This window comes from Pongo abelii, chromosome 11 (genome assembly GCF_028885655.2).
Source record: "Pongo abelii isolate AG06213 chromosome 11, NHGRI_mPonAbe1-v2.0_pri, whole genome shotgun sequence".
In the NCBI taxonomy this organism is placed as follows: domain Eukaryota; kingdom Metazoa; phylum Chordata; class Mammalia; order Primates; family Hominidae; genus Pongo; species Pongo abelii.
The window spans coordinates 70,553,195-70,580,846 of NC_071996.2; the positions used below are offsets into that span (position 1 = coordinate 70,553,195).

The 27,652-nt window shown below is 39.0% G+C and overlaps 1 protein-coding gene across 1 annotated transcript in view; it reads right to left on the reverse strand.

Moving 5' to 3' along the window:
- Nucleotides 1-27,652, reverse strand: part of STK39 (serine/threonine kinase 39) — a 300,756-nt gene that overhangs the window by 58,893 nt on the left and 214,211 nt on the right. Inside the window, exon 15 of the mRNA XM_024243646.3 lies at nt 3,738-3,790. Within this exon, the coding sequence (XP_024099414.1) occupies nt 3,738-3,790 (53 nt within the window). The remainder of the gene's footprint in view (nt 1-3,737; nt 3,791-27,652) is intronic.

Sequence of the window (27,652 nt, forward strand, 5' to 3'; positions counted from 1 at the left end):
TTCTCAATGATAAGTGACAGGAGTTCGCAGTCTCATAAGGATGGAACTAAAGAGGCTGCGGCAAGTGAATACAACTGGAATTACTTAATTGAAAGGTTACGAATGAACATGATAACACTGTAATCTTCTATTTGAAGGCTTTGTAAAGAGAAATTGATAAATTGCAATGCTCAGAAGAACTGTTACAAGCCCCCATGTTTTTACAAGGGAGCTGACTTGGTTCAAGGGAGCTGACTTGGTCCCCAGGGACTTGAGATAGTCTCACAAATACTTAGAATTGTAGCTTGATAAGAAGAAACTGGCTCAGAGGCTGTAACACTCTAGATGGGGGTTTGACAGAAATGTCTTCCAAAGTCAGGGGGCACCTGAAAGTACAGCTGCTAAATCAAATGAGCATCTAAACGAAATTGCGGTTTGTGACACCAAAAGCTGCCCTAAACATGAACTGCGTTTCCTTACTTCATCTGTGCTTCAGGTGTGGTGACTGTGTAAGTGGGCTGGTGTGTGTGTGTGTGGGTGTATGTGTGTGTGTTTGTATATGTGTTTGCATGTGTGCATATACATGTGAGTGTGCAGCTGCAGGTATATTTCTGTTTCACAATTATTGGGGCTTAAAGAGCTTGCCCAGTGTCTGACACATAGTAAATACTCAATAAATGGTAACTATGATGATGATGCAGCAGCCAAAGATCATTTGAAACACACCTTACACTTTATACTTCCAGAGAAACTGTGGTATTCTGCCATTTTACTGATTCCATTTCATAATGAAGTCATAATGAAATGGAATAAAATGAAGTAAATGGCAAAGAAATATATAGGAATCTTACTAAACTATAAAGTTCCATGTAAGATGAGCTTGTCTTAGGCTTTGCCCTTTTTGCCAGCAGTACAAAAAACACCTTGGCCCAGTGCAATGGCTCATATCTGTAATTCCAGCACTTTAGGAGGCCAAGGCGAGATGATTGCTTGAGCCCAGGAGTTACAGACCAGTCTGGGCAACATAGGGAGATGCCGTCTCTACAAAGTGTAAAAAATTAGCTGGGCGTGGTGGCATGTACCTGTGGTCCCAGCTACTTGGGAGGCTGGGTGGAAGGATCACTTGAGCCTGGGAGGTCAAGGCTGCAGTGAGCTCCAGTCAGGGTGACAGAGTGAAACCCTGTCTATTTTTTAAAAAAGAAAAGAAAAAAATAATAAAAAAAAAACACCTTATAAAGTCTCTTCATGATAAAATGATCCCATAATAATGGAAGTTAGGGTAGCATAATAAGAGGCTCTACTCTGAACATGATTTAGCTTTCTGAAGCTGCTAGAACACTCAGCCTCATAACTGGCATCTTCCTGGATGTTACCCAAATCTTTAGGGAAATAAGTGAATTGAATTAAAGAGCCTAACACCTAGTAGGCACTGAGAAGATAGCAGGTAGTCATTCATTATATTTCTACTGATTGGTCATCTGCTAAAGCATCTGGATGTGTTACCCATCATTTCTAAAGTATCAGTAAGATCTTACACTTAAGTAAGGAGCTATAATCACAGAATGTAGCCAAAAATGAAATAATCAAAGCTGCATTGAGGGATAGCACTAAAACAGTACCAAAATGATTGACATTCCCAAATGATTAAAGCATACAGCATGTCCTACTGTTTTCAGGACTCCTGGGCACCAGATGAGTCATACCAAAATGGCAAACAGGTACCGCTGGCTGATCCAAATGGGAAATATTCCATATCTGCATGTGTGCCATTAGGCAATTATTTTGTATGCATGTAAGTAAGATACTAGTAATAGTTTAGAACAGAAGTGTGAAATAACTTATTTCATGTTTCATTAGTAATCTATTTTTCTTTAAGCTGTTTAACATCCCTGGTGCCTAAACAGGATAAATATTCATGTATTAATTTCTGGTTTCCAGAGCACGTGGGGCACACTAAACACAAAGGGCTTGTCCTCAAGTGAGGAAAGAGAATATTTTACGTTATACATTTTGTGCTATATTTATTCACGTGTATATACAGCACAAGCATAATGCATATGAACTGCACACAGATTTACTGTAAGCAAAGTCTAGAATACAGACAGCACCAAAAGTCACAGAGGTGCAGTGATATATGCACATTGCTTTCTTTAATAATGGGCCTGTGCTCTGCCGCCCAGTGAAGGCCGGCTGTCATTAGGCAGACAATGCCATGGGTTCTGTCTGTGCAACAGAAGCAGGGACTGTTAATCTAAATGTGGCAAAAGCGGCTGCCAAAGCCAGTGCCAATGGCCTAATAATGCTGACAGGGCCATGTTACCCACAAAAGTCCTGAGCTCATATTCACTTCTTTGTTACTTCTTAAAATTAAAATTGATTTTCATTGCCATAGTCAATTTTAAACAATCAGATGAAAAGAAACAATCTTAAAATAAGAATCTGTTCTTTCTACTTGCTGTACTTGAAACATTTATTATATAATTACTAGATTTTATCACAGCATGGCCTGGTCAATATTTTTATATTATAACAACATAGATAGCTTTTTGACAATACTAGCTGGTGCTGTACAATTTCATAAACCAACTCTAAATTGTCAAAGATGGATACCTCCGGAAAGAAAGATAAATTAGCAAATCCATCAGGGCCTTATGTCCATTTATTGAGACAAAGTCTCACTCTGTCACCCGGGTTGGATTGCAGTGGCACAATCTTGACTCAATGCACCCTCTGCCTCCCAGGTTCAAGTGATTCTCTTGCCTCAGCCTCCCAAGTAGCTGGGACTACAGCTGTGCACCACCACACCCGGCTAGTTTTTGTATTTTTAATAGATATGGGGTTTCACCATGTTGGCCAGGCTGATCTCACACTCCTAGCCTCAAGTGATCCACCCACCTCAGCCTCTCAAAAGTGCTGGGATTACAGGTGTGAGCCACTGTGCCTGGCCTGTACATTTATTTTTAAAAGATACTTCTATTTTAGTTTCATTCAAATATACCAGGGATCCTGAAATCTTTGCATTTACAGAAGACTAGCAATCAGGGACCAGTGAGCCTATGGCCAAGTAATGCCCAGGAATATTTTGTTTGGCTGGTGGCCTTTGTTAAAAAAACAAAACAAAACAAAAAAACACTACTGAACATGAGTGAAATTAGATAGGAAATCCTCCAGTTTCCTGAAGTGCTCACCATTCACTTTGGCTTCTGTGGACATCTGAGTTTGTCTTCCTGCAGGTAATAACCGCAGAGGGGGTCAAAGGGTTTACTGATGGACCAGCTATCAAGCTAGAAAGTTCTTGTACTTCAGAGTTTTCAAAATTTTAGTAAACACTCCCCAATAGAGGCTTCACATAATCTGAGCTGAGATCACAGAAGCAAAGTATGTTACCTTTTTGTATGATCCCACTGCTGCTCAACCCTCATTAGGACTGTGGTATGCTTCTCATTACATGCATCATCATTTCCTTTAGGGCCTGCATTACCATAGCAATACTTATTTTCATGGTTGAGCTAATATATCTAACTTATATTGGTATGTATACTGTGTTGCATGTGTCACTGAGATTCACGTAGTCAGCTGTGGTTTGGTTTGGAATCCTTAGAAGTATCAAAAGTCCTTCCTTCTATCTATCTCTCCTTCCTTCCTTCCTTCACTATTAAACAAAGCAGTTTTAAATAGCAGATTATAACCACATGCTTGTAATCAATTTCTGCAATGCTCTTTGAGGCAATAAAATAATAACTTCAATTAAAACTTACCTCTTCCTGGAGTAAACTCAAATCGTATGTCATTAAGTTCCTTTCTGGAGTTTCTGAAATACATAACATATAATACATTAAAGTCTAGGGAAGCAGAGTTTAGTCGAACTACATGTATTCAGATTTTCACAAGATGCTACTAACATGTGGATAACATTTTACAGTTTGAGGTTACCTCCAAGTATTTTGTTAACTGGAAAAGATAGTTATGACAGTAATAATGAAGAGATTTGTTTAATTTGATTGAATTTACCTTATATAAACATGCTTATATCACAAAATTCCAAAAACAAAATGTTCATTTTATAAAATCTGCACTAAACAGGAAACCTTAAATATAATTTTTTTTTTTTTTTTTTTTTTTTTGAGACAGAGTTTTGCTCTTGTTGCCCAGGCTGGAGTGCAATGGTGCGATCTCACTACAACCTCCGTCTCCCAAGTTCAAGCTATTCTCCTGCCTCAGCCTCCCGAGTAGCTGGAATTACAGGCATGTGCCACCATGTCGGGCTAATTTTTTGTATTTTTAGTAGAGATGGGGTTTCTCCATGTTGGTCAGGCTGGTCCCAAACTCCCGACCTGGTGATCCCCCCAGCCTCGGCCTCCCAAAGTGCTGGGATTACAGGCATGAGCCACCACACCCGGCCAATATAATTTCATTAAAAATTTCAGAAGCCTTTAGTCTAAAATAAATGATATCCATTGCATTTTTCATATTTTTTCTTGAAAAATACTATTTTATTAAATCATTTTTAAAAGTGAAACAAACAGGGAAGACGGTCTCAGTGACAGAATTCAAGAAGCACTACACATTAAATCATGTAGCATAACACCAAGAAAAAGGTATGCATTTGGTAGTTTAAAATTTTATCTAAATTTAAAAGTTTTATATATTCAGTGGGTAATTTTGCAACATTTTGCCCCATGAATACATAAAACTTCAAGTAAATGTAAAGGCTTACATAAAACTGAAAAATGTACATGTATATGCAATTTAAAAATTAAATGGCACTGGGGAGATATGAAATACATAAATATCTGAGACACAAGTTTTCCATTCAAATTAATTTTAAGAAATGATAATAAGGGGCAATGAGCTATAATTAGAATAGTTTCAAATTCTTGTAAGAACACTAAAATATTATAAGTATCAACAGATGCTAGAATTAAGGTTAATAAAAACATCTTAAGAAATTGCAGTAGAAGCCGGGCACGGTGGCTCACGCCTGTAATCTCAGCACTTTGAGAGGCTGAGGCAGATGGATCACTGGAGGTTAGGAGTTCGAGACCAGCCTGGCCAACATGTGAAACCCCATCTCTACTAAAAGTCCAAGAATTACCCGGGAGTGGTGGCACATCCCTGTAATCCCAGCTACTCAGGAGGCTGAGGCAGGAGAACTGGAACCCGGGAGGTATTGCAGTTAGCCAAAATCACACCACTGCATTACAGCTTGGGTGGCAGAGCAAGAGTTCGTCTCATTTAAAAAAAAAAAAGAAAGAAAGAAAGAAAGAAAGAAATTGCAGTAGGAAATATGAACTAGTATTAGCTGAGCCTCTGAAAGTGTCTAAGACAGAGTCAGAGATGGCCTGACAGCCGGGAAACTGAGCATTCGTACTCTAAAGCTCTGTGTAAAACCTCCTGGTCTCTGTGAACTGTGCCCAAACCACAATGAAGCTGGTCTCTGGGCCCTTTTTGGTCCACAGCCTGACTTTGGTTCTTTATGTCCTCCCACATCCAACCACACTAAGAGCGAGGAGGCCCACAAGGATGCACAGGGCATGGCACTTGCTGAAAGAATGCCCTTTTCCTCAGTGTCTAGAAAGCCAGCCCAAGTCTCACACCTTTCCATAAACAAAACAGGGAGAGGTAAAGGGCCAATAACTCAAGACACGTCCAAGCCCACACCCAGATGCGAGAGCCTTGGACCTTGAACTTTGCATCTCCCTTGAGGTTTCCCCAACCTTGACTTTATCACTGCTCCCCTCAGGGCTCAAATGGGACCAGGGACTGCAGCAGTTCCTATAACTGTGCTTCTTTTAGGACCTGTGGAAATCTGAAAACTGTGAAAACTGTGGATCCTCACCCTAAAAGAAAGTAGATACAGCAGTCCCCCTTTATCCGTGGTTTCATGTTCCATGGTTTCGGTTACCCATGTCAGTACAATAAAATATTCTGAGAGAGAGAGACCACATTCACATACCCTTTATGCCACTATATTGTTGTAATTGTTCTATTTTATTATTAGTTCTTGTTGTTAATCTCTCACTGTGCCTAATTTATAAATTAAGCTTTATCATAAGTACGTATATATAGGGAAAAACATACTGCATAGATGGTTCAGTGCTATCTTTGGCTCCAGTTATCCACAGTGGTTTCGAAACGTACCCTTGCAAAGATATGGAGGGATTACTGCACATAACTCATGCACAAAATTGTAGATAACTACAGAGGATTTAGAAATCATGTTGGACCCCAGACTAAAGAACCCTGCCCTGGAGGTGGAGTGTACCATTCACAACAGTGCCTGCAGTGGGAGGATGGTTTGCATGCTGCATTGTTTAAATAGCTTAAACTTTCTTTTTATTTATTTATTTTTTTGAGATGGAGTCTTGCTCTGTCGCCTGTCTCCCAGGCTGGAATGCAGTGGCAAGATCTTGGCTCACTGCAACCTCTGCCTCCCGGGTTCTAGCAACTTTCCTGCCTCAGCCTCCCGAGCAGCTGGGACTACAGGAATGTGCCACGACGCCCCGCTAATTTTTTGTATTTTTAGTAGAGACAGGGTTTCACCATGTTGGCCAGGCTGGTCTTGAACTCCTGACCTCAAGTGATCCGCCTGCCTCAGCCTCCCAAAGTGTTAGGATTCCAGGCGTAAGCCACTGTGCCTGGCAAAGTTTCTTAATAAACTACCAATGTCACCACTGCACATTTACATAGTGCTTTCATATATATTAGCAGCTCTCAAACTTTTTGGTCATAGGACACTTTTATGTTCTTAAAAAGTATTGAGGACCCCTAAAGAGATTTTGTTTATGTGGACTCTATCTATCAAAGTTTACTATACTAGAAATTAAAATGGACAATTTAAAAAAATTTATTAATTTGAAAATGACAATCCCATTATATGTCAATATAAATTTTATATGAAAAATTACTTTCCTTTTCAAAATGAAAACAAGTCAGTGAAAAAGAGTCCATTGCTTCACATTTTTGTAAACCTCTGTAATATCAGGCTTAGGATAGCTCGAATCTTACAATTGTTTCTGCAATCTGTTGCCATGTCAAATGTTACAGAGACAGGAATTGAAAAATTCCACTGAATATGTGTGAAAGAGTGAAAAAGGCAAGTAATTTCTTGATACTATTATAAAAATAGTTTTGACCTCATGGGCTCCCTGAAAGGGTCTCAAGGACTCCCAGGGGCACTGGACTACATTTTAAGTAACACTAATATATAAATGTATACACATACACACATATGTATGTACACATAATATACATATATGTGTATATATTATATATAAATGAGATTATAAATAAATATATTTATATATTATAAATATAAATAATCATTTATTATATATCATATATACTCTCACTTAATTCCAATAATTAACCTTTGAGATATGCAAAGAGGTATTATTTGTTTTCCATATTTTCCATGATTGTGTTCAACGGCTTCTCTAAGTTTACAAATTTAATGAATGGCAGAGTGAAGGCCAACAATTCCATACTGAAGGTACCAAATACAAACAGAAATGCTCAATTCCTTTAACTTTTAAGAGAAAGCAATATTATTCCCCAAGATTTTGCATGTTCTCATAAAACAACCACCAAGCATTCATTTCCTTAATAGTCTTGGTTTTGTGTGCTGTATATGAGCAATGATTCACTTCAAACTAAAGTAGTCCAATAAGAAAACAACCATGAGGAAAGCAAGTATTTATAATGTATTTAATAATAAAATGACAGGAAAAAAATGAGGAATTTGGTTGGACATTAATTTGTGTCATTGTTCATTTCCTCTCTTCCTTTCCATCAGTCTTATTTAAATAAATTTATTCTAGTAAGGTCATGAGAAGAGAGGTGTAAGAACTGTACCCAGAATATCATTACGCATATCCCGATGCTTCAAATATTAATAACACAAAAAGTAATATCCAACACCCATAATCTCTGTCTGTATCACCTGTGGTTCAAGTTACGGAGGCTGCATAGTCAAGTCCTTCTTTTATGACTCTGAACCTAAAATACTCGCCTTTGAAAAGATCACAGTGATTGACTGTGAGTAGTAGACTTGTCCCATCAAGATGAAATATAGTTGGAAAAATGCCTAATTGGAGCTAACTACTGAAGGTCATCCTTTTACAAAGAATTAATCTTTTCAGACTCATACTTAACACCTTTAATTGAAAGTACATTTACTTTAATTGATATGGCACAGGACACTCTTGATTTCAGGGAAACTGAAAATAGGTATGATTTAAGGCCAGAAACTAAGTCTGAGCAACTTTATAGAGGAAATGATAAAAACTTGAGAGTAACAGTTTCAACACTCGGCTGCCTTAGATAATTTTTATTAAACTTTTAATCCTAAAATAAAAACTCTTAAATTTGGTAAGGTATAGCCTCTTATAGCTCATTGCACTGAAAATGCAAATACATACAGAACTCAGAAAGGACATTTATTTTTTTTTAAGTAGGTGATACAATCATATGGCTTAAAAATTAAAAGGTACAATAGGGCATTAAATATTCTGTGAAAATTGGCCCTCTCACTCCTGTCACCCAACTACCTGGTTGCCCTTCCAGGGGCAATCAGTGTTTTATGAATTTGGTGCATACGTTTTATGCATGTACTAGCAAATATACATATATATTGAATACAAATGATAGCATAGTATAATCCACTGTTCTGTATCTTGCCTCTCTTTTAACATAATACCATCTTGGAATTTCTCCATGTTAGTTTGTAGAGAGTTTTCTCATTCTTTACTTTATAACTACATAGTTTTCTCTGGGATGCTATAGCCTTTTTTCACCAGTTCCCATTCTATGAACAGATTGTTTCCAATCTTTCACTATTGTTAACAGTGCTTCAATAAGTAACCTTATTCTTAGGTCATTTTGCATAAATATGAGTATAAAAATAAATGTCTAGAGGTGAATTGCTTGGTCAAAGGATATATGCATTTGTAATTTGACACATATTATGAAATTCCCCTTCATTTAAGTTGCACCCATTTATGCTCTTACCCACCACTTGTAAGCACTATTGCAGGAACTTTGAATAAATCAGAATGTATTAATAAACAGGGAGATGTGGGGACTGTGCCAGCTGGAAAGCTTCTTCCCCATCTAAAGGGGACAACCACTATTTAGTGCCTGCAGGTTATGGCCAGACAGGATTGGATTCAATGTTGCTCAATATTCGGATTTGTCAGAGAAAAAAGAAATTTGAAATTTTATGTGACGTTCCATTGTTTTAATTGTTGATACTAATTTTAAAATGTTCACACTAATGTGTGGGCCAGATTCAGTCTATTACCATTCATTAGTGAGGGAAAATATAAAATATAACTTCTGCTGATAGTAATAAACAAACCGATTTATGGGGGTGAAGTTTTCTGAAATGGTAAACTTCAGAGTTCTTTTTAAGGATCTACTAAAAAGAGTCAAATAAATGATACACAGACCCACAGACTGAAGGCATGGGAGAAATTAATCATGGGAAAGAAAAATAAAGCCACAGAAACCTAACGAAAAGAAAATACAATTCATAAACTTATAAAACTGAAATTCATTTTTTTCATTTTTTGGATTTTTTTAGAGACAAGGGCTCACTTGGTTGCCCAGGTAGTACAGTGGCACACTTGTTGCTCACTGCAGCCTTGAACTCTCGGGCTCAAGCAATCCTCCTTCCTCAGCCTCCTGAACAGCTTGAACTATGGGCATGTGCCACCATACCTGACTAATTTTTTAATTTGTTGTAGAGACAAGGGTCTTGCTATGTTGCTGAGGCTGGTGTTGAACTCTGGACTCAAGTGATTCCCCCTACCTCAGGATCCCAAAGTGCTGGGACTACAGGTGTGAGCCACCATGCCCAGCCTGACTTTAAAAAAATGTTTAGTAATTGATGTTCAGTGCTGACAAACTTTTTTTTTTTTTTTTTTTTTTTGCTATGTCTATTTAACGTTAGAAGTTCAGAGATACAGATTGGCATGCATAAAGTTTTTCTTCTTGTTCTTTCAGTTCATCTTCAAGTGACACAATGAACAATCAAACGAGGCAGCTGGCTAAGAGGCTGGTAATGCAGAACACGAACGGACACCCATCCCTTCCCAGTGGTGGAGGTGCAGAAGGCCGGTGCGATTGAAGTATATATTTTACAGGATGTAGCTTTTATCTGCACCTCTTAATGTACCATGTCAGGACAATCTGACAGAGTTATTGCTCCTGGAGGGCTCCAAAGCCAAAATGCCAGCTCAGAATTATCTGCATCCTTCAGCTTCACATTATTGTCTCTTAGCCCATGCCAGCAGCAGTATGAGGGCACTCACACTCTAAGACCCAGATGTGATTAAAGCGGTAGAAATCCAAAGGCCACTCATTGTCAAAGAGCATCAGAAACAGTAAGTGTCACTGGCATTGTATACCCTCCACTGCAGGGATGCTCTCAAATGAAGATGAAAGGCAACTATTTCCCCGAGCTTTGAGGTTGGCAACACCACCAAGGGTCTCTGTAAGAGTGCCAGGGATAGTGTTTCCCAGGGACCCAGGAGCAGCTGCTCCCTCCTACGCAGCAGAGGATTTCTCATCAACAGCCCTCTTCTTCCTTACTTTTACCTGAAATTCCAGGTGAAGGTGCAGCTGTTAGTGTCCAGGGAATTTCAAAGGGATACCCACACACTCAATTCCTGGACTATCTCCCCACTATCAGGAGTAGGATGGGGGCCTTTTAAACAGGCTGAGCCAGGAATTGGTCAGAACATCATTTTCAGTTCAGCTTGCCTCTTGTCCTACTCTGGACACCAAACCAGAGCCCATCCCCACAGTCTTAGGAGAAGAAATGGATGGACTGTGGCTCCCAGTGAGCTGGGCAGATACTTCTGCTTCACACGAGGAGGCCGCCTGGGGCAGGATGAGGAGATAATGTGACCCGTGCAGATGGGGATCTGAGTTCAAAACCACAAACTACTTATTTGGCCTTCTGTAACCTGTTTCCTCAACTGTGAGAGAGGGAAATAATAATTCATAGCCGCTATGGTTTGAATGTCTCCCCCCAAAAGGATGTGCTGGAAACTTCATCCCTGATGTGACTGTGATGGGAGGTAGGGCCTAATGAGAGGTGTTTAGGTCATGAGGGCGCCACCCTCACAAATGGATTAATGCCAATTCTAAAAGTGCTTGAGGCTATGAGTTTAATCTTTTGCTCTCTCTCACCCTCTCTTTGCCCTTCTGCCATGGGATGACAGAGCAAGAAGACCTTAAGATGGTGCAGCCCTCAACCTTACACTTCCCAGCCTCCAGAACCAAGAGCCAATACATTGCTGGTCATTACAAATTAGCCAGTCTATGGTATTTTGTTGTATCAGCACGAATGGACTAAGACAACAGCATCTCCTACCTGCTGGGACATGCTTGATGTTTTACATATGTTATCTCCTTCCAAACTCAAAGCAACTCTTAAAGCAGGAACTGCTCTTATCCTCTATTATTTTAGAGACAAGGAAACTGAGGCTTAGAAAGGATAAAGAATAGATCCAAAATCACAGTCTGAACAACAGAGCTGAACCAAAGCTGAAACTTTAAAAAATTCTACCCATTATCTTCACCAGTGCACATCCCTTACCTGCCTACTGGGTACACAGATAGTATTTGTTGAATAGATGAATGAATGCGGAGTTTACAAGTCTGGCTTTTATAAAGTGCCTCTCCCTGGCTTCTGTAACACCATCTCCTTCTGGTCTCCTCCAGTCCCCCAGCTGCCCTTTCTCTGTGTGCCCCAAACACTCCTCTACCTCTGTATGGCTGTCTCTTCAATGTTAATGTTCCATCCCTCACCATTTCCCCTTCTCATTCTCTCCCTTGATGATTAATTCCAAATCCATAACTCAATCTCAGGTACTGCCCCAGAGCTGAAAATTCATTATCAACTACCTGTATGGTATCTCTCAATGCAATGTCCAAAAAGACACCAAAAGGCACAGCATCTCCAAAATGGAATGTATCACTGTTCCTCTCAGATACATTTCCCTTCCTTAGCTCCTTATGGCAGTAAATGATGGTGATGGCCCACTATCAAGACCTGTAGGTTATACCTCTGTAAGAGTTCTCATATCATCCGTTTCTCTCAAACTTCACTGCTACTGACCAAGGTGAGGCCACCATCATCTACCACAGATGAGAAGAAATAACTGAATAAGTAAAGAGTATTTCACATGCACTCACATATACGCACGTATACATGGCTTTTGCTAAGGCTGAAGACATACAACAGAAGGAAAAAGGGCTGTAAAAGGTTGAGGGAGCTGCTATTCAGGGAATAGTCCTTGGCAGATGAATGTGCAGCCCTCAGGGAAAATTGTTGTACTTAATGAGACTGAAAAGATTAGGCAATATGAGGATACACAGAAGGAACCGACAGACGAAGGCCAGAAATAAAAGAGCCACGAAGTGAAAGGTGCAGCTTCCTGTGGCCAGGCTGACGGCTGCTCTGAAGCAGTGTCCCTGCTCATCCCGGGGCCTTCCTACGTCAGAACTGGAGACTCCATCGGGAATTGAAGACTGGTCAGCTGAGCCCAATTTGGAGTTGATCCACTTACCAGCAACGACATTCAGTAAGCCACTTCACCTCTCCAACATTGTTTCCTCTGCAGTAAAAAGGGGAAACAATGCTTCCCTCGCAGATTTAACAAGCTGTGTGAAAACACTGTATGAACTCTGTGCTACTGCTATAAGCCATTATTAGGCCTTATATTTTGAGGCACATAGAAATAGGGAAAAAAAGTCATAGTTCCAGTCCTTAACAAGTTTACGATCTTTGCAGAAAATGATGGTCAGTCTATGTAAACTACAGGGAAAAACAACGTAAGTAAGTGCTTAAAAAATACTAGTAGCGAAGGAAATCTTGAACTAATTCAGAGAAAGGTGTATTCCCCTCTCTTGGCTCTCACTCTGATGCATCCTTCACACTCCTGTCAAATTAATCTTCCTCTGAGGTAAAGGTCCAATCACAGAATCACACAATTTTACAACGGAAAGAGGCCTTAGAGGTCACCTAATCCATTTCTCTGATTCTTCAGGTGAAGAAACTGAAGCCGAGGAGATTCAGTGGCTTGCCTAAGATAACACAGTTGGTTAATTCATGCCATTCTCCATAAATCATTATTGATCACCTACTAGGTGTCAGGTTTGTGCCAGGAGCCATTAACGGCAGAAATGACAACAGAACCTGGGACTCAGGACCTCTAGACCACTGCTCTTTATTCTAGACTGATGGCTCTCAAACTGCAGGCAGGGTGAGGGGAGGTGCAATCTCTAAAAGGAAGACTTTTCCCCCAGTTATACCCCTGCACTCAGGGGTATAACTGCACTCAAGAATTGCTGCATGCAGTGAGAGGCACTATAGATGGGAAAGTGTTTTCCATGATTGATATGATGGCAGAAATTAAAATTTATATAATCAGCTCTGTAGTCAATATGACAGAATGTTACCATTTAACACATTCTAGGTCAGGCCCACTGGCTCACGCCTGTAATCTCAGCACTTTGAGAAGCTGAGGAGGGAAGATCACTTGAACCCAGGAGTTTGAGACCAGCCTGGGACACACGGTGAGATCTGGTCTCTACACACACACACAAAATTCTAGATGGTAGATACATGTGCATTTATTACTCTTTGCACATTCCTGTATGTCGAAACGTTTTTTATAATTTTTGAAACTATTATATACTAGAGGAAAAAAGAATCACTAAGTTTGTTGAGGTTGGAGGGTGGGTAAGGTAGGGGAAAGGAAACAGTTTGTGCCCTCTATCTGTGGCTCTAAAGGTTGAGAACCACTGCTGAACCTATCAGCCCTGTGGCCCACAGCCTTGCCCGAAATCAAAGCTCTCCTGGATGTGTGTATCTCCAGCTACCACGGGCCATACGCTCCAAAGCTGTGAGAATAATTGAACCACATACTTTCCCCTCCCCTCCAAACCCTTGCCCTTACATTTAACTTACTGCAAAAGTGTCTTTTGGATCAGTGAGTCTTCTAAAAAGTGAAAATTCCTTTCAGCATGCACCTCCACACATGCAGAAATATGCCCTTGGCCTAGAAAATGTAGTTAGTAGCATCTGGAATTCTAGTCTACATCAAGCCATGCAGCATCACACAGCCCCAAATCAATGTCAAATATATCAGAAGTCACACTGTTCCCTTTAACAACAACAAAAGCAGTGACTAAGTGATATACATACATGCATGTACACATACACACATATGTACACACACGTACATGCACACGTGTGTGCATGAGCACACACACATACACAAACACGCACAAGGTTTTCTTCAAATAAGATATCTCTATATATTTTAAAGAATTTGGCCTCACACACTGGTTGACTGCAGGTTCTTCTGCAACTGGAACCTCAGGCTTGAGACTCTGACAGTTCCCGCTGGCTACCTGACAGCCTGAAGGACCCTTTTAGGTTTGCAGCCTGCAGGGAGCAAACAGTCTGGCTGCATAGGATTTCACACAGCTGACACTGACACTAGCAGTGCACATGTCAGCCTTTCATAGAGAGATCTCTAATAATCAGTCCAGGGCTGACACATGAATAAATCGCATGCAGAAATATAAATAACAGACTTCTTCCCTAGCTACGAAAAAGAGTTTTCATCTAGAAGTAATCCAAACTAAGTTAAGATGATTTTCTCTGACAGAATCCTCTGGAAAATCTCCATGCCTGCCAGGTGAAGGGCATGGCTGTTTCCTCTCCCTAACCTTACCCACTCTGCAACCTAAACAACCATGGTGGACTCTTTTTTTTTTCTCTATTATATAATAGTTTCAAAAATTATGAAAAACATTTCAACATACAGGAATGTGCAAAGAGTAACACAATGAATACACATGTGCCTACCAACCAGAATTTTAAAAATGATAATATTTTGTCATATTTACTTCAGAGCTGAATACATAAAATTTTAAGAATGTTTCACCTACACAGCACAAAGTCACTTGTGTTACATCCCAGCTATAGTAAATCAGGAGAGAACAGGTCATTGTGTAAGGGTGCTGCTTCCTGTCAAGATTATGGAACTATAATGTCACATGTAGCAAGCAGTTCTTTTCAGCATTTAGGATGTCTAGTGAATATGTTTATTGAACTTATTTTTGCCTATGGGGCAAAGGGGAAAAGGAGTAATCATATAAAAACTAGACTCATGTTAATGGCAGGTAGGAGCAGAAACATGATAGTCTGGTCAAAGTTCACACTTTTTTTGTAGCAGGAAAAAATGTTAATCATGCTTACTATGTAAGGGTCTCTGTAGGTCACTGATCTTTTCAATCAACTGATATAGGACCAGCCTTCGTTAACATTATTTGTGCCTTTAAGTTTAGGTTGTGGTGGGTTTTACTGTAGAGAACTCACAGACTCATCATTGTCTCTGTGATGTATACCTCTCTCCCACGCATGAGGCTCCCAAACCGACACGCTAAGTCCTTTATAACAGGAATGTAAAGGCATCTATAAGACATGAACCTAATATGTGTCCATTTGGGACCCAGACATCATGTCTTAGTAGGTATATTTATATAAACTGAACAGTATATGGCGAGGTGGGTGGAGCTGTACACATTGGTACATTCTGAGATAAATACATTTTTAAGACAATAGAAGTTTATATCTTTAAGGTACAAACTGTTACAAACTAACTATTAAGGACAATTATGGTTTTTGCCAACTAGTTATTTGGTTTAATTCTCGCAAGAAGGATGTTAAATAGTTTCAAAATTAAACTAAATATATAACTGAACATTTTGTTATTAAAAATAATAGAAATTAATTAAAAGGAATGCAGAAAGAGACATTAGTACATACTTGAGATGTCAGTTACTCCAACTGAGCACTGGATTTAGCTTTATTTGCCTGAAACTACGGCAGAAAAGGGAAACTGTTGCATAGTATAGTTCTAACTTCATCAAAAAAGAAACATGCAAAGCAGATTTTGTTTATCTTGGCATTAATTTCAAGGAAAATTTTATTATGGAAGACCCTTTATAAGGGACACTGAGTAATGTCTTCACCTTATGTTACAAAAGACAGAAACTTTTTTCCTATAAATGTCTTCAACCATATGGTGCAAATGATTAAAGTTTTTTTCTCCCAGGTGCTGAAGGCGCAATATTAAATCTTGCCTGAGTGATGGCTTTTCTGCTGGGAGCTGAAATAATACATCGGAAGTACATTGTTTACTGATGATTTACCTCAACAGAGGGAGCTCAAAGAACCTGGAGAAATGGATGGCCTATACACACTTCTTCCTGAGGCCCCAAAAGTGTCTTGTCAAGTGCTACAAAGGGCGATTTCATGACTGCTTTCCCCGATGGGTATTTGAAGGGGTCTGAAAGTCTATGTACTGATTAGACATAGATCTTTCCCCTTAGCTAAACCATCTGTAGGAAGCAGAAGTAACATTCTGCCATGAACATGCAGGAGACTGGCTTACGTCCTCTCTTGGAAAGCTGGTGGCTAACACCTAAGAGAGTGGGTTGCAGGATGTGGCAACTTCCAAAGGAAGCTCTGTGTCTGGCCAACACCTTGGACATGTACTCAGCTAAATCTCCCAATTTTGGGCAGGGTGCGGTGGCTCATGCCTGTAATCCAAGCACTTTGGGAGGCCGAGGTGGGTGGATCACGAGGTCGGGAGATCGAGACCATCCTGGCTAACACGGTGAAACCCCGTCTCTACTAAAAAATACAAAAAATTAGCCGGGTGTGGTGGCGGGTGCCGATAGTCCCAGCTACTCGGAAGGCTGAGGCAGGAGAATGTCATGAATCTGGGAGGCGGAGCTTGCAGTGAGCCGAAATCCAGCCACTGCACTCTAGCCTGGGCGACAGAGCAAGACTCCGTCTCAAAATAATAATAATAATCTCCCAATTTTGTTGCTTCAGAATAGGGAAGAAGTAATTTTTTTTGCTTAAAAATTTTGAAGATTGTGTGTGACTAATCAAGTGAGTTAGCCATAGAGAACCAGCATAAATCACAAAAAATATAAAGTGAGCAGACAATATATTCTTTAAACTTTAGCCAAGAAATCACAGAAATAAAAGCATACTTTAATTTTCCTATTCCTGTAATTTTACTATTAATGTATATGTGTAATCAAATCCAGGGGAAATTATATTAAAGATTAGCAAATTTAAAAGGAAAATGATCACTCATCAAAGGAAAAAACCATGTGAAGAACTAATTAATAAGAAGTGTTAATGCCAGTGTCCTCCAGGGTAGAAATGTAAGCAGAATCCCCCTACTTTTCCACAGGTGGTATTGCAAGATAATTAAATTTAATGATGAATGAGATGGAACAAGTATTTCCCCTTTTGATCCACTTCAGGTAAAAGGCCTGTAAGTAACTGCATTTACAGTCTAGGATGAATGACTCTTGGGCAAAGCCACTATAAATCCTCAAGCTCAACTTTTCTGAAATTACTTCAGCAAATGATTATTTATAAAATATATAGTTGCACAGAAAATAACATTGTTCCTAGGCATTTGCTAGGTTGTTAATGTATATCAGAAGGAAACATCCATGCACAAGAATACATCAGGGCACACTTGCCAGGAGACTGGATGAGGACAGGACTTTTCATGCAGAACATCTAAACAAACCAAAAATCCAAAGATTCTCTCAAGGCAAAAAGAAAAAAAAAATGCATCTGCTTGTTTTTGGAGGCTGGGGTTACGTGGTTCTCCAATGACTAACACTCACAGGACTGAAACTCCTCTGGCCTGCCCTGGAGAAGAGCGGGGTGGGTGCCTGAAAGCTGAGAGCAGAGATTAGAAAGCCCCTTTTAGGGTGACATCTCCCAGAAGGGCAAGGGTACCAGAAGGGGTATGATTTGCATGACAGTATTTAAAGAGACGACAAATACCTGACACTGTTTCCAGGTCAGTTTTTTACAAAATCTATTTTCTTTTTAAATCCGAAGATTCCCTCAAGTGAGAGAAGGGAAATCTGAAGTTCAGCCTTATCTGCTTCCCAGGGATGCCCCTTTTTTTTTTTTTTTAATTATTATTATTATACTTTAAGTTTTAGGGTACATGTGCACAATGTGCAGGTTAGTTACATACGTATACATGTGCCATGCTGGTGTGCTGCACCCATTAACTCGTCATTTAGCATTAGGTATATCTCCTAATGCTATCCCTCCCCCACCCCCACCCCACAACAGTCCCCAGAGTGTGATGTTTCCCTTCCTGTGTCCATGTGTTCTCATTGTTCAATTCCCATCTATGAGTGAGAACATGCGGTGTTTGGTTTTTTGTCCTTGTGATAGTTTACTGAGAATGATGATTTCCAATTTCATCCATGTCCCTACAAAGGACATGAACTCATCATTTTTTATGGCTGCATAGTATTCCATGGTGTATATGTGCCACATTTTCTTAATCCAGTCTATCATTGTTGGACATTTGGGTTGGTTCCAAGTCTTTGCTATTGTGAACAGTGCCGCAATAGATGCCCCTTCTTAAGCCCCACTGCTGTTCTGCCTGCACAACTCTTATTATAACACAGAGTGGTCCTGAAAAGTGGCCACCACATGAAGCCTTTTCCATTCTCATTTGTTATGGGCTGAACACACAGTTCAGATTCATGTTGAAAGCCTAACAGCCAGTACCTCAGAATGTGACCGTATTCGCGGACCGGGTCTTCAAAGAGGTAATTAAAGTTAAGTGAGATCACTAGGGTAGGCCCTAATCCAACAGGACAGGTGTCATTATAAGAAGAGATTAGGACACAGACATGTGCCCGCACAGAGGAAAGATCACATAAGAACAGCAAGAAGGCCTTCTACAAGCCATAGACAGAGACTTCAGGAGAAGCTAAACCTTTGGGCACCTTCATCTTAGACTTCTAGGCGCCAGAACTATGAGAAAATAAACTCCTATTGTTTAATCGACCCAGTTTGTGGTTCTTTGTTAAGGCAGCCCCAGCAAACTAATATACTATCTGATTCTGACAAATATTTAAAAGTCAACGTTTGTCCCTTTGGTAAAAACTAAATTTGTTCTCAGCCTCTGGAACACTAACTTATACCACTCATTATTACAATGGTTTGGGAAGAAATCATCCCTTCAACAGTTCCAAATAAAGTAAATAAAATGAAATCAATCACTTGGCATAGATACCACCCATCCTAATTGGAAATTTCCAAGCACCTGAAGTTTGCCAAAGTAGAAAAACCCTTGGGCTTATTCATGAAGTATAGTCTTCAATGGTGCAATGTCAACTCCACCATGAAGGACATATCCAAGGACAAGACTTAAAAGCAGATGGGTATAATACATAATCTTATTTCAAACGCTCGAAACATTTTCCTCAGTGTTTAAACACATGCCGTGTGATTATCAAATAATAAAGTTGATTTTTGTGTACGAGTCATGGAATCTGTATGATTAGAGCCATAACTCACATTTGGATGATTTGAAAAACTTGTTCTTTGAGAATGTTGAACAAGCAACTCCCAGGGGTGTAACTGTACCACCAAGTTAAGGACTTAACAAGACTGTGGGGGTAATGTGTTTTCCATACCTAAGAATAACTAATGAAAAAGATACACCCAACAATTTCCTTCATAACGGTTTCTTCAATGACTGTCCTTTACCTAAACCATTGACTTCTGACAAGTTTTTAAGACTAATTTATCTTTCCTGACCTCTTAAGTAAAAATTTAATAAAGGATGTCAGGCTGAATAAAGGAGAGTTCTCACTCTTCAGAAGTGTATATACAGCGCAACCTGCAAACAACCTGCTATTTGCCTCTTCACAGTAAAGTGACAGATGTGCTTTTCAGAAAGGAGGTACAAAAAAACAAAGCAAAACAAAAACCTAAAAAACAGTGCCCCTGGGACTGGAGAGAGGAAAGAAGCTCTCAAGGAAAAGATAAGAGGGCCCTTTCCCCGATGGGTAACATACAGGAGAGCTTTCCTCTATGTCTGAGGCAAAATAAAATAACCATTGATTCTCTGTCAACTTTAATTTAAGAAAATTATTTGGTATAAGAAGAAGTCGAGTTGCTGAATGTTCATTTGAAAAATAAAAGGTTGGTAAAGGTTAACAATTATAAGCCTTTTTGGCAAATATACAGAATTCAAGAGATGGGTCAGAGGAGCTAAGATGTTGGGTAGTCTCCCTCCCCTAAAGAACCTGGCACAGGGTCTGCCAACATAAGTACATTCCCAATAAATATTCATGAAGTTGAACTGAATCAAGGGATCCAACAGTCGTCCTTACCTGCTGCATGGCAGTATATTAAATGTAGGTATACTTGACAACATTTCTAGGTAAGGAAGTCAGCAACCCTTAACCCTTAATAAATACCCAAGTAACACCAGCAAAAATTTAAAAAAAAAGAGTTTCTGGGCTGAGAGCATTTAAGGTGCTTTGCAGGTAAGAGCTATGCTCAATAGAGGAAATATCGCATTAGGACGAAATCTAAGACAGGTAAAGGGTTCTGTTCCATTGAAGAGACTTCCAGCTAAGAAACTATTCCTCCTGAGCAGTGAGCCAACAGTCAACATTTGGGATGGTGGGTTCAGCTCAGACAAGACTCAATATATAGAAGCTGTGGCCTAGTCTGGCCTTGGTATATGTAGCAGAGCTCTGGGTGGCTACAAAAGCTTTACATTTATGGCTCTAAAACGCTGTTCCTGAGCCACCTGTGCACTGAGTCTCAGGCTGTTCTAAAGTGTACAATACACTTATTTTATTTGAACAGAGAAGGCAGGGGAGCATAACTCTTTGTAACAGCCTCTTTTCTGACTCCTTTCCTATCCTTTCATCAAGAGGAGTCAAAGGAGAGCACAAAGTACTTGCTTGCTTAGGCCGACTCAGCCTGTCCTACCTTGGTTTCTGGAGATAACATTCTGGAGTTTAAATATGGATTGTAACATTGACGAGCTATGAGACCTTGGAGCAATTTATTTAACTTTCCAAGTCTTTCTCTCTTCATCTATAAAATAAGGTAGTGACACGAACTACTTCATGGCATAACTAAGAGGAGAAGGCATGGATAGTGCCTTCTGCAAGCACTCAGCATTAGTGAAAAAACATCAACAGCAATACGTGTAATCTTTAGGTGTTGTGTTTTACAAGTCCAATCTTAGTCCCTGCCCTGAGATCTTTTCTATCTCATCCCTTCACCTATCCTAAACAAGAGTGTAGGTATCAAATCCTCCACTGAGTCCTATAGCAGCTTCTAACAATAAACCCAACATACATAACAAGATTTGGGGGAGGCAGGCCCCTGCATGTCCTCAAACGGCCCAGCATCGCTTGAGTAAACAGGCCCTGACCATGTGGAGGTGGAGACTGACACTCTGGCTTGGGGTTTGAAACAAAGAGACTGGTCACTGGGATTGACTTACCTTGATAATTGTCAGGGAGTGAAATAAGCCCATGAGAATCTGAGAAGTTTTCTGATAATCCATCTAATAATTGTTGCCCTTATAAATACATTTAAAGTAAAGTAATGGCTTTGTTTGGTGAAATCAAAGAGCCCAGTTTATAGAAGTTAGAAGATATAGCAGAAGACTGAAACATGCTTAAGGTGTGTGATCCTGTCAAATCAGAGGAAGTCTCTGACGAAAAAAGGGATGGAAGAAAAGCACCCATTTTGCCCGTGGCTGGCCACCATTGCTGGTAACTCTCTTCCTCTGCACCAGAAGACAGAGCACACATGGCACTGATGTTACACACTCTCCACCATTCAGGAACTCACTGGACTAACGGATACCTGAAGGACCAGTGCTCCAAACACAGGGTGCTATTTAATTGTGGCTCTCATCATCACTGTTATTATGGATTGGTCACGCAGAAACGCTCCTGGCAACCAGTGACAGCACAGAGCATTATGAAGATGGCCCTGCCATGTTTTGTATTCTGAACATTAAAAACCAGTTTGGCTCAACAAATGAGCAGCGGGTGCATTACTAATTATATAACTTCTTAGAGCACTAATAGGATTTCCCACTGAGCCAACTGGGAGAAAAAACCACAATACTCATTTTTATCTGCATCTCAGCATAGTGACCTCCTTCAGCCTGTTGATGTGGTCATTAATAAAACATTTAAAAATGACCTGAAAAGAGAAGTGAAAAGGCTTTTTACAAAAATAGAGCTTGTATCTGGCTGCCAAACAGCCATGTATTTGAAAGACTTGGAACCAGTATCAAAGTTGGTCGTTAATGATTTGAGGTTGGCCTGGGAACCTCCTGTATCCAGAAGGGTTGTTCATGCTTTTGACTGGTTATGAATGATAAAAGATTTCCGCCTTTGAGGGGTTTTAAAAGATGGAAATAAGGATGCCTGTGATAGTGCTTTTGCTTTGCTTGGGACATAAAAGATGATTCAATTTCACTTCAGCACCTGACAGGTCATCACCAACATGCTTGCTTACAAGTTCCTTTCAATTTTAGAATAATAATTAAAAACAAATATATAGCTAATACTTCAATTCTAAAATATCCCAAAGGGTAGTTATTAAAAGCAAATCAAAGAACTTTATCTTCTTTTAGTTTTTCCTTCCCTTTCTCTAACAAAAATAACATAAGTAAAAATATATACAAACTATACCTTTTTAAACTTCAGCAGAATGTCTAACAGGACATTTAATTAGGTAGACATGATCAAGTCCATCTAGGAAGTAAGATGTGTTACACTGATGGGTGAGTTAAAAATGAAAGAAGAAGGAAAACCGTTCAGCTCAGATACATACAGGGCAAATACTTAGCACAAGGCAATGTGTTAGACTCCAAAAGAGAAACCATGTAGAAATGAAGTATCATACTGACTGTGCTCAGTAAGGTTATGATCAATCATAGCATTCAGAGCTGGAAGGAAACTTGGTGGTTGAGCAGGATAAGGTGAGCAAAGGTGTCTAATGTGCTGTCCTTAAGACAATTCTCATCTCAGCTGTTGAAACCATGAACGCCTCTTTCTTTACCTACAAAATCCCTACACCATCACACCCTGCCACTCTCCTTCTTCAGTACCCTCTCCTCGAGCACAACACATTGTAAGTGCAAAGGAACCACTTACACTATAAAGCAAGCTGTAAGAGAACCAAGACTTCCCAGCCTTCACATTTCCTAAAATTAACGGGTAAATAAATGTATAACACAGTGAATATGTGAGTCTGTCAACGATGGAGGGGAGAGGAATGACTGAGGAATTTCAATGTTACTTTGCAGATTTCTTACATTAAGTCAGACATGGCCAGATTTACCAAAGAAAAACGCATAACTCAAAACATTTTTCTCTGGGATTAGCCCAAATCAGTGTGGGTGCCAATACCAAAACCACAGTACTGTGAGTCCATACAGGGAAAAAAAAAAACTTGCTGCCATGGCTGAAAGATGAGAAAGCTGGTGAACAAGGCTCAGGCAGTGGGCTCCTGACCCCCAATCACTCTATTCATTTTTAACCTTTGGGAGGTTATACTACAAGGACTCCATCAGAGTCAGAAACATGTCATGATGTGCCTTTGGAGGAAAACAGGTGCCACATTACTGACTGCTGCCTGGCATCACATAAACCTAATTTATCTTCATTCTGGCCCTAGGGATGAGAAAAGGGTAGCAGTTCAACCGCTCTTGTAAGCTCTCTCTAGAAATGGGCTTACTGTTTTTGGGTAAGATTAAAAATGCTTATCCATATAATTAGACAGTAGGTTCAGGAGTAGAGATTTTAAAGGTCGAAGGCAACACAGAGCTTCAGACTTGTCTAGATATCTCTGGCTGGATGAGGTTCAGAGGAGCAGCACCCATTGCATGCTCAGAAGTCAAGGGCTTCACTCAGATACCTGCTTCTGCTTTCTAAAAGCCAGTAAGGAAACGTAGCAACAGGATTCCTAGAGCTTAATGATAGAGCAAGGGTGAGGGTAGGCGCATGCTCCAAGTCTTTCCAGGGAGAGGTTGAGAAAGGAGAAGAGACAGAGAGACTTGTAGGAAGAGGCTGCTCCTCAGCATTTCATTATAAAGGGATAATTTGAGAGTTACTCGAAAAAGGAAATAATCACCACTGGACTTCAGCAGGTAATCACTAAGAACAAATAAGTTCAGAATAACCTAATTTCTTTCTTTGCTATTATAATAAACATTTTCATTTCAAGGGAAAGCCCTAGGCTTGCTTTGTTACGACTAATGAACATTTTGGGACATGGTGTGAATTCTTTTAGAGTAAAAATAGAAAAATCAATGTCTTTTTATATAAGAGTGAGTTATTTTATTGGGCGTGGAAACCCTGTAACTACCAAAAGGTCTTTCTGTGCCCTCCCTCACTTTGTCCACCTGGGTATTTTGAGATTTGGCTCTGCAAAGATGCAAAATACAAAATTCAATCACTACTTTCTAATCTACCAATTTAAATTAGCAAAGATTACAAAATGATAAGAGGAAACCAAATGATGGCAAGAATTCAGTCTATTAGAGCTTTCTTCACTGCCATCAAGAGTATAAATTGATACTAGCTTTTGAGAGAGTTGTTTGGCAATGTTTTCAAATTTTTAAGAGGGTTATACCTACCCATTGACCTAACAATTCAACATCAATGATCTATCATGTGAAATAAATTAGAAATCTGACAGTTTTCTGTATAAGACCAGTTTTTAGAGCATTGTTTATGGTGGCGAAAATCTGGAAGCAAATTAAGTCTCCAGTGACAGGAAGACACTTAAATAAACTACAGTAAAATAACCACAAGATGCAATCCTAAGTGTAAAAATTACCACAAGATACAATCATCCTAAGAAAAATAACCATAAGATGCAATCTTAAGTGTAAACATCATGGCACAAAACTGCATATATAGTATAATGGGAACAATAAAAAATATATGCAAAGTAAAAGAAATGGAAGGAAATACGCCAAAATGTTAATTATGCTTATTCCTGAGTGATGGTCCGATGGGTAATCATTTTCTTCTTTATAACTTTCTGCCTTTTCAAATTTCCTCCGATGAACATATATTACTTTCATAATGAGGGGGAAAGAGTTCCTTTAATAAGATCCACTAATATTTGAAACAGAAGCTGTGCTGTAATGACTCATCATCATTTGAGCAAAAGATTTAAAAGGCAGAGAATTGAACTAAAACTCACACTATGTAAATGTGTTTTGTCAGTGATTCAGACAAACAAACACACAGAGTGAAATAGGTGTGGTTTAGTTGAAAATCTGAAACATTGGAGAAATGTTACCTATAGTTAGATAGACTAGGATACAAAGCCGAGTCTACAGTATGTTTAAAAACACACATGTAAACTTGGAGAAAGTGCTTGGAAGAAAGAACAAAATGTTAATACATGTATTGCTTAGGTGGAAGACTACCTCTGAGTTTATTTTTTGCATTCCCCCAAGCCCACGAAAAAGTGTTTCTTTTATTACGACAATCAAACTTATTACAAACGTTCAGATCTTCTAACAAATGGGGTTGGCACAAGTGTGTATCTGGAAGGAAACAAAAAAACACTGACCTTTGCCTTATACCACTGCACAAAAAGTACTTAAAATATCCATAGACCTAAATGTAAAGGCTAAAATGATTTAAAAAAAAAAAAAAACCCTCAGAAGAAAACATAGGAAAAAAAACGAAGAAAATCTTCACAACCTAGAGATAGGTAAACATTTCTTAAATAGTATACAAGGAAATACAAATCGTAAAAAGGTACTTTAAATTTTTTATCAAGATTTAAAACTTTTGTTCTTTAAAAGATACCATTAAGAAACCAAAATGCAAGCCACAGAGTGAGAAAAATACTTATTATCCATATGTATCTGGCAAAGGACTTACATTCAGATTATATAAAGAATTTATGTAACTCAGAAATAAGACAATCCAGTAAAATACCGACACAAGATCTGAACAGCAGACATACATGGCTAAGAAACACATGAGAAAGGTTCAATGTCACTAATCAGAGAAATGAAAGTTAAAACTATAAGATACCACTACACACCTATTTAAATGGCTAAAATTAAAAAGACTGACGATACCAAGTATTAACAAGGATGTAGAGGAACTAGAATTCTCATACACTGCTGGTGGGACTGTAAAATGGAAAATCCACTTTGCAAAACTCTTTAAAAAGTTAAACACACACCTACCACCTAACCCAGCCATTGTACAACTAGAAATTTTTCAAAGAGAAATAAAAATATAGACCACTTAAAGACTATACATGAATGTTCATAGCAGCATTATTCATAACAGTAAAAACTGAAAAAAAAAACCAAATGTCCATCAACAGGTAAGTAAACAAAATGTGGTATATCCATATTCCTCTTTAATCAAAGGGAATGCAACAAAATAGATCTCAAAATAGTTGAGTGAAAGAAGACAGACACAAATGAATACATATAAAAGTCTATAAAATTCAAGCTGATCCATAGCTTGAAAAAAGCAGATCAGTGACTGCCTTTGCCAGAGGTGGAGGGAGGAATGGATTGCAAAAGGGACACAAGGAAACTTCTCAGGGAGAAGGAAATGTTCTGTATTTTGATGACTGGGATAGCTTCACGGGTGTACACAGCTGTCAAAATTCATCAAACATACTGTACTAAGTGGATGCAATTTATTATATATAAATTATACTGCAATTAAGTTTATTTTAAAAATCAGAAGGCTAAAAGAAAGGTAAGAAACCTATTATTCACCACCCAGGAATTTATTTTTAGATAAAAGTATTGCTGATATACAACCAAATAGGAAATGTCCCATTCAGGCATCGCCTCCCTTGGGAAGCCTCCCTGAGCCTCTCTATCCCTACCTCAGACTTCCTACCCTACTCTAGGTAGAACTCAGTACCATCTTTGTGCTCTGGTCCTCAATCATCCTGTACATTACAATGCCTGTCACACCGCACTGTGACCTACAAATTACTTAATGACCTCCTCACAGTGAGCCGATTGTATGCTGTGGTTTTTGCCTTGTTCATCTTTATATTACTAACATTGAGAATAAAACTGTTGCTCTCTCTCTCTCTCTCTCTCTATATATATATATATTTGGATAAATGTACAGGTGGACAGATATAGAAAAAATAAAGGAAGAAAAAACTAACCACAAAAGGGCTGAATCAACAAGGATGCCAAAAAAATTTTCATAGGTTCCAAGTATTTCTTTTTACACAAAAAAGGAAAATATAAACCCAAACCCTTAAGTTGAAAAGCGTCATAGTAGATAAATCACAAAAATTAGGTAGCTCTTGCCCTGAGTAATGGGCTTCAACAAATGCTTTTCGCTAAGTTCTCAAGTGTAATCTTCTTCATGTGGATGAAAAATGTAATACATATCTTCTTCAAAATGGGATAACTTTAGGAATTCCCTACTGGAGAAAATTACCGCCATATAACCTCACTGGACAACAGTTCAAAACATAAAATCCTTCCCAATAAATTTTTTATCCAGATTTCTTCACCTAGAATTTTAAGTGAAATATAGACTTTAAGTAATAATTACATGAAGTTTCATTTTCGTAAGGAAGTAATACAAGCATATGGCATCTTCATACCTTTAATTGACAAAATGTTTATATTTCTGAAACCCCAGGATTATCAAGGACTTAACCCATAACATTGAAACGATCTCTGTATATGTTTATCTTCTCTCCAAAGCTAAGGGTTATTTTCCCTTGACACTT